Source organism: Aythya fuligula, chromosome 1, assembly GCF_009819795.1.
Source record: "Aythya fuligula isolate bAytFul2 chromosome 1, bAytFul2.pri, whole genome shotgun sequence".
Lineage (NCBI taxonomy): Eukaryota > Metazoa > Chordata > Aves > Anseriformes > Anatidae > Aythya > Aythya fuligula.
The window spans coordinates 7,739,579-7,753,665 of NC_045559.1; the positions used below are offsets into that span (position 1 = coordinate 7,739,579).

General features: G+C 48.8%; 2 protein-coding genes across 2 annotated transcripts in view; one reads left to right on the forward strand and one right to left on the reverse strand.

The window, feature by feature from the left end:
• Positions 1–7,670: 7,670 nt before the first annotated feature.
• TMEM243 (transmembrane protein 243) lies at positions 7,671–12,835 on the forward strand. The gene is made up of 4 exons (XM_032194453.1): positions 7,671–7,899; positions 10,245–10,295; positions 10,668–10,772; positions 12,161–12,835. The coding sequence occupies exons 1-4, from the start codon at positions 7,822–7,824 to the stop codon at positions 12,281–12,283; spliced, it is 357 nt and encodes a 118-aa protein (XP_032050344.1). The 5' UTR covers positions 7,671–7,821; the 3' UTR covers positions 12,284–12,835.
• Positions 12,662–14,087, reverse strand: part of DMTF1 (cyclin D binding myb like transcription factor 1) — a 28,383-nt gene continuing 26,957 nt past the window's right edge. Inside the window, exon 17 of the mRNA XM_032194440.1 lies at positions 12,662–14,013. Coding sequence (XP_032050331.1) covers positions 13,904–14,013 — 110 coding nt within the window. The 3' untranslated portion in view covers positions 12,662–13,903. The remainder of the gene's footprint in view (positions 14,014–14,087) is intronic.

Here is a 14,087-nt window from a genome sequence, read left to right on the forward strand (position 1 = left end):
AAATAATACATAAATTCTTAAAAGAAAGTCTCCCATAACAGTAACAGAGAGACTCAAATAAATTTGCTATAAGCCAAGAGAAGTGAGCAAGGAGCTTTTGCTAGATTTCTAGATTACGGACAGGGCGTGGTAGAAACAGTTTTGATGAACTTGGGGTTTGTTGTTTCCATTTGAAGATGTCTGTAACTCCCCTCGGTGTCAGCTTAGAGATCCTTTGGTCCTTACAGGCAGCTACTAAGTAAACCTGACTGTGGGAACTGCAGTACATAAAGGGTTTGGTTCCTGTTTTCTTCCTACAAGCAACCTTCAGAAACCCCGTGTCTTCTCAGCAGGGCATGTCCCAGTGGGACATGCAAAGGCAAAACCCCAGAATTGCAGGACTTGATGGAAAAAAATATCCCTTTCTATGCAGGATTGCCAGGGTTGTGTGAACCTCTCCATGGATGGAGATGAACACACCTCTTTTGGGAGGTCAGAGAGAGATCCCAGTGTCATGATGGTTTGTCCACTTTTTTCTTCTTCCACAGCGTTTCCTTGGGGTGGCTGTTTGATTATTTGTTAGGACAGAGAGGAGTTTAAAGTCCATTGTAACAAAGCAGGTCTGTTAATCAGGTTTCCTTTGGACTTGAAATCAAAGGGAAAAGTAGCTCCTGGCTCCTCGAGGAATTTTGGTTTGTGGAAGCTTTGCTAGTAAGCTCCAAAGGAGACCACATCTGTTCAAAAAAAGACCATGCCAAATAGAACAGCCCAAAGGCCATCATGCTGGGGGCTGATTTAATGGTGCAAAACCCAATTACCAACCTGTAATCACTAACCGTGATGCTGAGAAGCTGAAATCACTACGGGGAAGGAGATGGCAGAGCAGTGGCTGCTGCTGCTGGGGCCAGGACTGAGATAAATAGCAGCAGAGAGCCAGCACTAACAAAGAGCTATAGAACAAAGTGATGCATCACAAACCCCAGTGCACCAGGCTGCTTGGAAGGACCTGCAGAGCTGAGGACGGTGCTGCCTGCTGGCAGCCAGCTGAGGAGTCACAGGGGCAGCGGCAGCAATAGCAAGGATATATAGTTAGCTTTGGGATATGCTGACGTTTTCACACGTGTGCCGAATTAAATCTTAACCCAGAGAGCAGGAAAAGCCACATGATGGCCTTTAGAATGAATAAAATATTAGAGGAGAGAGTTTGTTTTTCTTTAGGAGTCGGTGGAACTGATGTTCTGAAAAGACTCCAAAGCTCTCTGCAATTTATGTGCCAAATCTGTTTCTTGGAAGCAGTGCCAGGACTATTTTTTGAAAAAGGAGAGCTCCAGCTTGGTGTATAGCCTTGGAACGGCTCTGACACTTAAACACAGCCGGCTGTGGTAAATGTAAAGCATACTAAGCAAGAGTAAGGGAAGGGAAACTGCATGTAGCCTGACCAGAACAAACCATTGCCATGTTAAACCATCTGAGACTTCTTTATATGTTATTTTAGCCATTAAAAACAACAACAAAATAACAGTTAGGCTTTTATTTCTGAGCAGAAAAGCTTACCTGCTTTTCACTGAAGACGGATATTTTAGAAAGAAGTGACTCAGTGCTACAGGGCATCAAAACTGTGGCAGTCAAGTCATGCCTGACAAATGTGTTGGTCTTCTACAGTGATAAGAGGTTTTCCTCAGGTTCAGTACTGGGACTGGCACTGTTTAACATCTCTGTTGGTGATGTGGACAGTGGGATCAGGTGTACCCTCAGAGAGTTTGCCAACACCAAGCTGTGTGGTGCGGTCGACATGCTGGAGGGAAGGGATGGCATCCAGAGGGACCTGGGCAGGCCTGAGAGGTGGGCCTGTGCGAGCCTCGTGAGGGTCAACAAGGCCAAGGGCAAGGTCCTGCACCTGGGCTGGGGCAATGCCAAGAACAAATCCAGGCTGGGTGGGGAATGGATGGAGAGCAGCCCTGAGGAGAAGGACCTGGGGGTGGTGGTGGATGAGAAGCCCAACACGAGCCAGCAATGTGCGCCTGCAGCCCAGAAAGCCAACCGTGTGCTGGGCTGCACCAACACAGCGTGGGCAGCAGGGCAGGGAGGGGATTGTCCCCCTCTGCTCTGCTCTCCTCAGCCCCCACCTGGAGCCTGCGTTCAGCTCTGGGCCCAGCACAAGTACATGGATGGATCAGAGCGATCCAGAGGAGGCCACGAGGATGCTCAGAGGCTGGAGCCCCTCTGCTGTGGAGCCAGGCTGAGGGAGCTGGGGATGTTCAGCCTGGAGAAGAGAAGGCTCCGGGGAGACCTCCCAGTGGGCTGCCAGGGCCTGAAGGGGCTGCAGGAAAGCTGGGAAGGGACTGTGTGTCAGGGGGTGTGGTGGTAGGACAAGGGGGGTGGCTTTAAACTAAAAGAGGAGAGAATTAGGTTAGACATTAGGAATTTCTTCACTCTGAGGGTGGTGAGGCCCTGTCCCAGGCTGCCCAGGGGAGCTGTGGCTGCCCCATCCCTGGCAGTGCCCAAGGCCAGGCTGGATGGGGCTTTGGGCAGCCTGGGCTGCTGGGAGGTGTCCCTGCCATGGCGGGGGTGGCACTTGGGGGGCTTTGAGGTCCCTTCTAGCCCAAACCAGAGGATTTCTTAAACTTTGAAATGTGGTGGAAAGCTTTAACCACAGCTCTGTTGTATGACCTGTCGCATCAGCAAGCATCAGTGCAAACACTGTGCAGCCACCCTGCACACCCTTGCTGCATCGCTGCCCCACAACATAGTATGGAATATCCTCTAAGGACATTTATGGCATTTTCACTGAGGACGAGATGTATTTTGAGTACTAACGTAAATGTTAAGGTAGAGAGGTCTTCAACCGCATGTGCCAGGACTGAAGGCACAGTCCCATTTTCTAAGGGAGATTTCAGAAGTTTGACATTGAACATTGAAATATGAGCTCGGTGAATACATGAGAGAAAACCAAAACCATACCAAAGCCTCATCCTGCCCTTGGATTCATGAGCTGTGTATCAGCCTCATGATGTCGGCAGGGTTTGCTGCTGGAGCTCTGGCTGCAGGAGTGGGACCACACCAAATGCATTAAAGTGCAGCAGATGGAATAGGGCTTGCTGCCAAATTGACCATTTTGCTGAGCTTGCACTTGTAGAAAGAGGACTTCAGGTTGAGAAGGACGTCTGGTTTCCAGGCCAATTCCCTTCTCACACCTCATATTACTTCTCATAAATCAAACTCCATCCTTAAAGCAAGCTGGTTTTCTGCTCCCGCAGTTCCACCTAAGAGGCTGTCCTACACTTCTATAGGTGCATCATTCATTGCCATTTGTTTCTGTGCCAGCACAAACCATTAGCTTAAACATTTTATCTCATTCCCTAGCATTTATCCCTTCCTATGCTGTGTAATAAAAACCACAGCATCCCTTCTTGGCCTCTCTGCTGCCAAGCTAACCAAGCTGAGCTTTTTCATCCTCCCATGTAGGACAGACCCTGCCTTGTCATCCATCCTACCACTGAGCTCCTCTCTGACCTGTTGCAGAACGGAGTAGCCTGTCCTGAGCTTGAGTGACAAAAATGATGCCCAGACTCCAGATGGAAGCTCACTGGTGCCTTGTACGGTGGCACAAATCACTCATTTTTCCTGGGGAAATTCCTCACCTGGGATCAAAGCAGCCTCTGCCTCTGTTATACCACATCAGCTCATGAATATCATATGACTGACACAGAAATCTTTTTCCTCCTTTTCCACTTATGACAGACAAATCTCAGCTTGGGGCAGAAATCCCTGCTAGTCCCTAAACAAATGATGAGTCTTGATACGCCCACGCTGCTCTCACTGCTGTTATTCCCGTACAGCCCTCAATAAACCATCTCTCAAAGAAACTTTTGAATCTTAGCTTGTGTTTTTCCCTTCCCCGCGGACTCTCGCTACAAAGACTCATTCATCTCCAGCCTCCGGAGGAATTCAGCTGCATCGTGCCCTGACAGAGAGAAGGAAACTCGTGAACAGGACCACGTGCACGAACCAGAGGTCTCGCTGAGATAACTGCTGCCACGGACTAGGATTTCATGGAGAAGCAGACCAGCTCCCACGGGGCATTTGTCACCTAATGATCCAAATTTGTCCTATTGAGGAGGTCCCAGCTCAACAAGATGCAGCATTTGCCAAACAAGTGTCGTCCAGAGACACAGACACAATCCATTGAGCTGTTTGTGCCATGAAACCAGATGCTCGGCTGAGTCTGAATCTGCTGTGTGCTCTTGGATCTGATGCATTAATGGCTCAGTCCGATTTGCACTCATCAGATGAGGGTTGCTGCCTCCTAACGGGACGTGTCCCCTACGTTTTGATACACAAGGCCCAGGTGGGAGATGCAGATGGGTTAAGAAGACACGTATCATTTAAAAGATGAGATATTCCAGCAAACCATGGGCTGCCGGCCAGGTTAAACCACACCACCATCTCATCTATTAATGCCTTGCATGTTCAAGTAATAGTTTGTGTTTTCATCAGGTTATGGCTCTATTTTGCATCTGTTCTTAATTTTGGTGATTAGTCAATAGCTGTTGAAGACGGCTGTGTCCATTTTGAGCTGTAACTCCAAGCATAAATGCAGTACGTGATGCAGGGGACTTCCACGGTCCCTCTCTTCCAGCCAGACCCGACACAAACCTTGATATTTACCTGGGCAGAGTCAGGGGGTGCTCAGGAATACACGGAAGTGCTGAAAAATCAGTGAAAACCCAACTGCGACATTTCTGTAGGTCAAGAGCACTTGCATGTTGGTAGGAAACACGCCTCAGCCCGTGGGATTTTTCTTCTGAGCGGATCAAGGTGACATGAAGAGTCTCTCCATGAGTCCTGGAGACCCTCCGTCACCAAACAGTGAGTGTGGAATCAAACACCAGAGGGTTACGGGAGGTGTTTCTGACTTTCCATCCAACACTTCAGCTTGGGGAAAAGTCAAAGTCAGGACAAAGTGAAGGAGGAAGCTTGGTAATTTTCTGTCCTTGCTTGAATCCAGTATCATTCAGCTTTGATGTTGCGGTGCTTTGGTCTTCAAGCGCGTTGACCACGAGAGGCTGAGTGGAGATCAAGTGGTGCCGGGCCCCTGTGTACACAGCACGAGCCCCGGGGCCAAGCAGCTGGCATCACTTTCAGCTCTGTGGCTGAAATATTTCGCAAGAAAAGCAACTGCTTTCATGGCTTGCTTGCTCCAGAGCTCCTCTGAGAAGTGGCCAGTGGTTAAAGGGAGACCTTTAAGGGGTGAGCAGCAACAGGACCCCCAACCGAATGAGAACAGCATTTGTGGCTTTGTTGCTTCTTTCTGGTCTTTTATTTGGTGGGATTTGTCTTTCAAAGCCCCTGGGAGGTCTTGGAGATGACAGCAGGTAGTAATGGGGAAGCAAGGGCAGGAGGAAACAAAAAAGCCAATTTCAATGAAAAAGTTAAATCTGTGCTGGGAGCCTCAACATTTACTGCATCTTAATTGCTTTCTTTTCATCCTAAAATGCACTTGGGGAAATGTGGCCATGATGGTCCGGGGATATCCAAGAGGAGAGTTGTTTTGTGAGACCAACTGATGTAGTTATAAAAAATAAGTAATAAAAATAATCAGGTTTTTGTGCACACAAACCCATCTTCAGTTGTGAAAAGGCAGCTGCCAGCTAGCTGCCAAGTGGAGGCTGGGGAAGTCTGCACCGGGTGTCATTTGGCAAGCACGGGCAAAAACCTTGGCTAAGGGATCGAGCAAAAATATTCCCTTGTCACAAATCTCAGCTCCAGGAGTAATCGCTGCATTCATCTACCTCATGTGCTTAACACAGGCGAACAGAGAGACCCTGCAAGCTCGTTTTTGAGCTCTGCCAACATCAGATGTCTAAAAAAAAAACACCACAATAGCAATAATAAAAAACGAATCTGTTGAAATCATGTAATCAGCTTCAGTAATGAGATTTGCTAAAATAATGCGACTTTCTTAGAGTCAGCTTGGTGACCTTCACCTGCCTCCTGCCGCTGAGCCGCACAAATTTCCCTCTGCATCACAAGCCAGAAACTTTTAGGAAAAAAAAAAGAAAAGAAATGGAATAAAGTAGAATAGGGTAAAATAGAATGGAATAGAGTAAAATAGAATAGAACAGAGTAAAGTAGAATAAAGTAGAATAGAGTAAAATAAAATAAAGTAGAATATAATAGAAAATTAATGGAAAAGAAGAAGGAAGGGAAGGGAAGGGAAGGGAAGGGAAGGGAAGGGAAGGGAAGGGAAGGGAAGGGAAGGGAAGGGAAGGGAAGGGAAGGGAAGGGAAGGGAAGGGAAGGGAAGAATAAGATAAAACCACAGAATTCCCAAATGGCTGAGGCTGGAAAAGACCTCTGAAGATCATCGAGTCCAACCACCCCGCTGAGCAGGATCACCTACAACACGTTGCACAGGATGGCATCCAGGTGGGTTTTGGGTATTTCCAAAGAAGACTCCACAGCCTCTCTGGACAACCTGTCCCAGTGCTCCATCACCCTCACAGCAGAGACGTGCCCCCAAATATTGAGCCAGAACCTCCTGTGCTTCAGTTTGTGCCCATTGCCTCTCATCCTGTCACTGGGCATCACTGAAAAGAGACCAGCCCCATCCTCTTGGCACCCTCCCCTCAGATATTTATACACACTGATGAGGTCTCCCCTCAGTCTTCTCTTTTCCAGGCTAAACAAGCCTGGCTCCCTCAGCCTGTCCTCACACGACAGGTGCTCAGAGTGAAATGAAATGGAATAAGATAATGGAATCATGGAATATCCTGAGCTGGGAGGGACCCAGAAGTATCATCGAGTCCAACTCCTGGCCCCACACAGCTCTACCCAAAAATTCAGACCATGTGACTGAGAGAAAAGTCCAAACGTTTCTGGAACTCCGACAGGCTCAGTGCTGTGACCGCGTCCCTGGGGGGCCTGTCCCTGTGTGCGACATGGTCATAAAATGAAATAGTGAAATGACAGGGATTAATGACATGAAATAATGGAAAGAAATGAAGTAGAATGAAATGAAATACATAAATAAGTGAGTGAATGAAATGAAAAATGAAATGAAAGAAAATGAAAGAAAATGGAAGGAAAGGAAAGGAAAGGAAAGGAAAGGAAAGGAAAGGAAAGGAAAGGAAAGGAAAGGAAAGGAAAGGAAAGGAAAGGAAAGGAAAGGAAAGGAAAGGAAAGGAAAGGAATAGGATAGAAATACAAAGAATAAAATGAAATGAAATGAAATGAAATAATGAAATGAAAAACAATAGAATGAAATGAAATGAAATAAAATGGAATTTGGAATTTTGGAATATTGGAATACGATAAAATAAATAGAGAAATAATGAAACAAAATGAAATAAAATAAAATGGAATAAAATGAAATGAAATAAAATGGAATAAAATGAAATGAAATGGAATGGAATGAAATTAAATTAAATGAAATAAAATAAAAAATAAAAGAAATGAAAAGAAATAAAATAAAATAAAATAAAATAAAATAAAATAAAATAAAATAAAATAAAATAAAATAAAATAAAATAAAATAAATAAAACCAAACCCACCACAACCAAACCCCACCGAAGCAGCAGCACCAGCTCCCCTCCCTCCCTCCCTCCCCCCCCGGTACCCTCCCCGTGTGCGCGCAGCGGCCGGGCGGGGCCGGGCGGCGCAGCCCCCCCTGCAGAGGGGCCGTACCGTAGCGAGCCTTCCCGTGCCGTATCGAGCCCTATCGCCCCGTATCGTCCCGTATCGAGCCGTGCCGAGCCGTGCCGGGAGCTGCGGGCCCGCCGGTGGCGGTGTCGGCGCGGTGCGGAGCGGGGCGCAGCATGAGGCCGCGGCCCCCCCCGCAGCATGGAGGGCTTCGCCGCCCGCACCTACGGCACCGGCGGCCCGGACAGCCGGCCCCTCTTCGGGGAGACATCGGCCAGGGTAAGGGGGTGGGCTGGGGGGGCAGCCCCAGAACGGAGGAGGGATCCCCCCGAGGTGGGATGCAGCCCCCCCCGGGAGGGGAAGGGCAGAGGGAGGGGTCCCCAGTGATGCGCCCCTGCTGCGCTGTGAGAGATCTGGGGGTTGGACACCCCCCCCCAGGTCCCTGCCCGATGGAGAGGGGCTGCCCGAGAGCGGAATTAATTAAGCAGGGGAACAAACGAGGAAAATCCGCAAAATAAGAAAGAATCCCCCCTCCCCCATCCCCCCCCCCACACCTCCTAAGACAGCAGCGAAGCTCCCCAAATCCCCCCTCCAAAAAATAAAACCCAAACTTCCAAATAATGCCCCCAAAGCACCCTCTGAGCCCCCAGCCCCGATGGGGAGCAGCAGCTCCGGGTGTGGGGAGCCCCAAGGTTTAGGGAAGGGGTTTGTCCTGTCTCCCCACCCCTGGGGCTGTGACCCCACTGAGCTGCATTTTGCTGATTTTTTGGGGTGTTTGCTGGGGGACTCCCTTTGGTGCCCCCCTGTCGATCCGGGGTTCACTGCAGTGGGTGACGTGCGGCAGCGCTGGCTCCGCAGGTGTCAATCCCCTGTAATCCCCCAAAGCCTCCCGGCTTTGGGGTGGGGGCCGGGAGCTGGGGCATGGGGGTGTTTATGGGGTCAGACTCCCTCCTAAATCCCAAAAACTGGGGCTGCAGGTGGTTCCTGGATCCAGAGCCGAAATTATATGGGGTTGTTCCTGGGTTGGGGTGCAGAATGGGACCCTGCTGGGGGCTTGGGACCTACAATGGGATGGACGAGGGGTGAGGGTGTGTGTGGGGTGGCCAGTTCACAGCTGGGGGATTTGGGGAAGCCACAAATAGGATTTGGGGAAGCTGCCATAACCGGGCAGGTCCTGGGGTCTCAGTGGTGGCACCTGAGCCTGGCAGCAGGACTAGCCGTGCCAGTCCTCTGCCAAACCCCAAAATCTCCGTCCCTGGTCCAGCCTTTGATCCTGGACTTCTGCGGTTCCCCTTCTTTGATCCCTTTTCTCCCCTTTGATCCCTTTGATCCCCTTCTCTCTGCGGTTGCGGCTCTGCTTGCAACGGGTAGCGGAAAATAAGAAATTCTGCACATAAGCTCACGTGCTCGGACGTGGATCCAGCATCCTGCATGGCACCCCCTGCCCATCCGATAGGGCCCCGAGGATTTTTATTTATGAATTTTTTGGGGGAAAGCTGTTGTAGGGGACAGGCAGCGAGTGGTCTCTCGGTGGCAGAGGGACAAAGGCTCCCTGTGCGGGGCTGAATGGTTCCTTTGGGATTTCCCGGAGGTTGCTTAGGAACAAACGCCGGAGAGGTCCGGAGCTGGGAATTGTCTCAAAACCGGTGAACTTTGCCTCAAAACGGGAGCGGGTCTGGAGGGAGAAGTGCACGGGCATGGTGAGGTGCTGGGGCATCGATCTGCTTCTTGGCACGGGGCGGCCTTGGCCATGGGATGGGGCTGGGGGCTTCTCAGCCTGCCTGCAGGGTGGGAAGGACCACGGAGATGTGCAGAAAGGGGTTTGGGACCTCCTCTCACCTTCTCGCTCTCCTGGTCCCCAAGCGGGTGGTGTGGGGCTGAAGCCAGCTCGCGGGCAGGCCATGCTTTGGGACACGACCCGGAGGTGAAAGGCTCCGTCATCCCCAATCCCCTTAACCGCCTCGGCCTCCTGCTCGTGTATTTTTAACCTTTTTGCTGCTCTAAGCCGCCCGGAGCTGCAGCCTCTCGCTGCTTTTGCCGAGCCTGGGATTGCGGGGTCAGGGGCTCTAAGCTCCAGCTCCTGAAATACCTCGCTCTGCCGGCGGCGTGTTCAGAAAAAATTTAGCACCCTCGGGTTTCACCGTGGGGAAAGCCTGGCCTTAGGTGGGTTACACGGGATGGCCACTTGTTGCTGCTCTGCTTTTGCAAAGCTCTCTCCCCGTGGTGCAACGACCCAGCTGCCGACCTCCTGCCGCCTCTTTTTGGCAGCAGGGAGCTGAGCCCAACTCCGTCCCCCCTCTGTAAAATCAGCTTCGTGGGCTTGGCAGAGGAAAACCATCGGCCAGAGCTACCTCTGGGGTTTAGCTCCGGTGGAAGAGCCCAGCTGCAGGAGTCAGTGTGCTCGCAGGGAGGTGGTGATGCTGCATTTCATCCTGTTCATTGCTTCTGCTAACCTGGTCTGGATTTATTTCTCACAGCTCCCTTTTTGGACTCTGTGGTGGTTTTCTTGACAGCTCCCGAGGTGTAGGAGCACAAACGGTCTGATTTTACGTGGAGGAACAAACCCCATAGTTTATTGCATTATTTTTTTTTCTCATGTGTGTGTAATTCTCCTCTCTCCTCAGGACAGAATCATCAATCTAGTTGTCGGCGGCTTGACGTCCTTGCTGCTCGTGGTAAGTATCCCCTGTCCCTGCCTGTGTTTCGTGCCTCCCGTAGGCGACGAGGTGGACACCAGAGCTCCTGGGGGAAACCACAGCTCCTCCCAGCAGTGGACAGCAAAACTTCACTGACTGAAGTGGTTTGGGGTCCAGGTGGTAACTATGGGGCCTGTCTTTTGAAACTCTGTCAAGATGGGAAGGAGAATGTCTTCCCTCAAGCCATTTGATCTCCTGCCATGATTTAAGATCTGGCTGTTGCCTGTGCAAGGGTCTGAGGAGAGACTGGCAGGCAGCTGTGGTGCCCCAGCAGTCATGAAGGGCCTCTCATCTTCTCAGACCTGAAGGATGGAGAGAGCAAAACATTTATTTGTGTTTTCCCCCATACAGGTCACTCTCATCAGTGCTTTTGTCTTCCCGCAACTACCTCCAAAACCCGTGAACGTATTTTTCGCTTTCTGCATCTCCCTGTGTTGCATTTCTGCCGGCATACTTGTAAGTACCACCCTGCCTACCTGCATGACTGGATGAAATATGAGTAAAATCTGACTTACGGGGTGCCTTTTTTACACTCCCCTAGAGGAGCCTGCCAGCCCATATCAACTCCAGCTCCAGGTCCCTCAGCACCAGATTTCTCCTCCCAGAAAGGGAAGAGGAGCTGCAGTGAGCGGAGCAGGGGCAGGCACTTACAGACTTCACCTTTCCCCTTAAATTTTAAGCTCTTTGAATGGGTCAGAAACTTCAGTAGGCCTCATTTTTTTTTTTTTGTAGCTGTACCACTAGTTATCCTTTTACAATCAGCTTATTGTCAGGTTTATTTTAGCGTTTGCACAACAAGCTTACTGCTGCTAATTAGCAGCTGCTCAAGGAAGAGTGCAGGCACAATCTGTAATTAATATTGGGAAACTCTGGTGGCAGTTATCTTGGTGAGACTTTAGGAGTGTCATTGCAACAACAGGAATAATTTATACTCCACAACAACATGCACTGGGGTATTTACCTTGAACCACACGTTCCTTGGCCCTAAATGACCAGCTATATTTACATGGCCTTGAGAGCAGCTTGCAGTTTTTGTTGAGGAGTCCCACTGTGACTCATTTGGTAGGCAAATCCCTAACGGTTCGTATTCTGTGAGGCCACTGCCGGGGAAAGAGGGGAAGGATGCAGAAAAACATGTCAATGACAGAGAGGTGAGCAGTTTTGGCACCGCAGAGCTCAGCGTGCTAAGCCAACTGCTGCTGAGTTTTATTTCTGCTGGATTTTGAAGGAAAAGGAAGGTCACCATACCGAGTGCCTCCTCCCTCTGCTGTAGCTTTTCCTACTCGGAGCTCCTTCTGCCAGCTGTCATCTGGGGAAATTCCTGCACTGAGGCCCTGTCCCTCGCTGCTGGGTAAGCTGGGAAGCTGCTCTGTGACACCTGGTCAGTGCCTCTGGTTCCATGGCTGGTTGTCTCTGCAAGACAGATGGCATAGGGTGAAATGCTGCATTTGTCCCATTTGTCCTCAAAGAGCTGGCTGTAGCCAGGTCTGAGTGTCAAAAAAACAAACAAGCTCTTCAAGAAAGCTGACGACCCGTGTGTTAGGCAACCTGGCACCCTAATTTCACCGACAGCTATGTTTTGGGGGGAACCACCTTGCCAAATTCTTGTTGGTGTATTCCACAAGTATGGTAAGACATAGATGATATTTCTCAATGGTTAAGAAAATTTGCTGGACTCTGAGCTTAGTCTTTGTTAGGCAGAGAGCTAGGTTGTTCAAAAAAAATTAAAAAAAATAAAAAAATACAATTCAACTTTAGAAATTGCCAGTTCAGTTACTATAGAAAGTTTCCTAAGAAGAAATATCTGGAACTTTTAAGTAATACAAACTCATTCATTCTTCTAGATCTACTGGTATCGACAAGGAGACCTGGAACCTAAATTCAGGAACCTGATTTACTATATATTATTTTCTATCGTCATGCTGTGTATATGTGCCAACCTGTACTTCCATGAAGTGGGTAAATGATGGACACGGGGAATGCCCAGCACCGACCAGACTGCTTTCAGCTCAGCTCTCAGCTCTACCTGAGCTGTTGAAGTGAAGACAATCAGCCTGAGAGGAAAGAAATGGGTTGTGCAAGGATCAATCAGTACATGATTTTCATGTAAATGTATATGTAATGTCCCTCTTGGCGGGGAGAATTATTGCCATAAGATGTGACATTCTGCTTTTTTCTGAAGAGCTACTGTTGCACTTAATGAACATTCTAGTTGTACTGACGTTTCAGAATGGCACAAGCTTTTTCATTTTGGAAAAAAAAATGCATTTTTTATTACTGTACAAATAAACTGCAGCATTGCAAGGATCTGTAGCAGTATAAATAAATGGCATCTTACAGTTACATAAGACAAATACTCTTTATTTTGTTTAAACTGAATATACAATTATTTCTGTTCCCTAGGCAACAATTTGAAACTACAACTTGTTTTTCACATTAACAAAACCACAGACTGAAAAAGACCAACTCCTGATTATGAAGAGCTAATTACAGAAATAAATAAAATAATTTATACACGAGTCTTTAATTTCTATAGCTTCTTCTTTCAATCCCTAGCTAGGAGGCTGCTGCTCAGCCTAGTGTCTGTTTCAGTCCTTGAATGTAGGAATTAATCGGCTTCCTCTGCCTTCAGGCCCTGTGCCCAAATTCTCACAGAGCTCTTTCTCCACGACTTTGCCACCTCCTCACCACCCCCCATCCTGTAACTTGCTGCATAAATCACCTCCGGAGAGGTGGCTGGTAGTGTCATGTAAACAGCGAGAGACAAACGTTCCAGCCTGCTCACAACAACCTGCAAAAAGAAAAAGAGTTTAGGGAGAAGCTGGTGGGTTCCAGCAGCTTCCCTCTTCTGCAGGCCTTCCCTTTTTGTTCAGCTTGCTGTAGTGATGAAGGAAAAAAAATAATTACATTTTCCAAAAGTGATCTTTCTGAGCTCTGTCCGTCGCCAGCAACGGACTGCTCAGGAACAAGCAGACCAGGCCAACCCGATAAGCATCAGTCTCGAGTCCTACGCCGCAGATGTACTGATAAGCCAGATGAGATGGGAACGCAGACCATGGCTTTACACTGTTGCCCATGCTCCCTGAAGTCTTTGATGGAATACATTTCTTCCTGAAATGTAACAGTCTTGCTCCATGTATTACAAAAGTCAGTAAGTGCAGAAATTCTCACCCATTCTTCATGAAACGTGTGCAAACCACTTCTTGCTGCGGCACAAAGAGGCTACGGTCCACAACCCTTGACTTCTGTCCAGTTTTCAGGGTGTGTGGTTCAGCACACTACCAGAAAGTCAAATCAGAACTGACCACATGGATCCCAGCACTGAGCAATCCAACAGGGCTTCTGTCAAAACACTGAAACGCCCTGGCTGAAACGTCGCACATCAGGCTTCGGCTGGCTGCTCTGTAACCCTTTACAAATGAGGTAAAATAGCCTGAGCAGGAAAAGTGCACTGTAGTCATCTCAAACTGTAAGGTTCTGTTTAAAGACACGGACTGACTGCTTTCTTTGGAAACGTGGCACAGGGTTGCAACTAATTCCACAATGCGAACATGGTCGATACAAAATGGACACGATTGCTGCTTCCTTCAGTGACAGCTCACTAAATCTTCAACGTCCTTTGAATCTTCCAAGTCAGGACTGCCCAGTGATGAGCCAATAATGTGTGACCCATCTCCGTGATGCTGTAGGATAGGATCTGGCAGGAGACACAGTACATCAGAACGCATTATTTACTGTTCCATTGTAACAAGACATAAAATACACAGGACA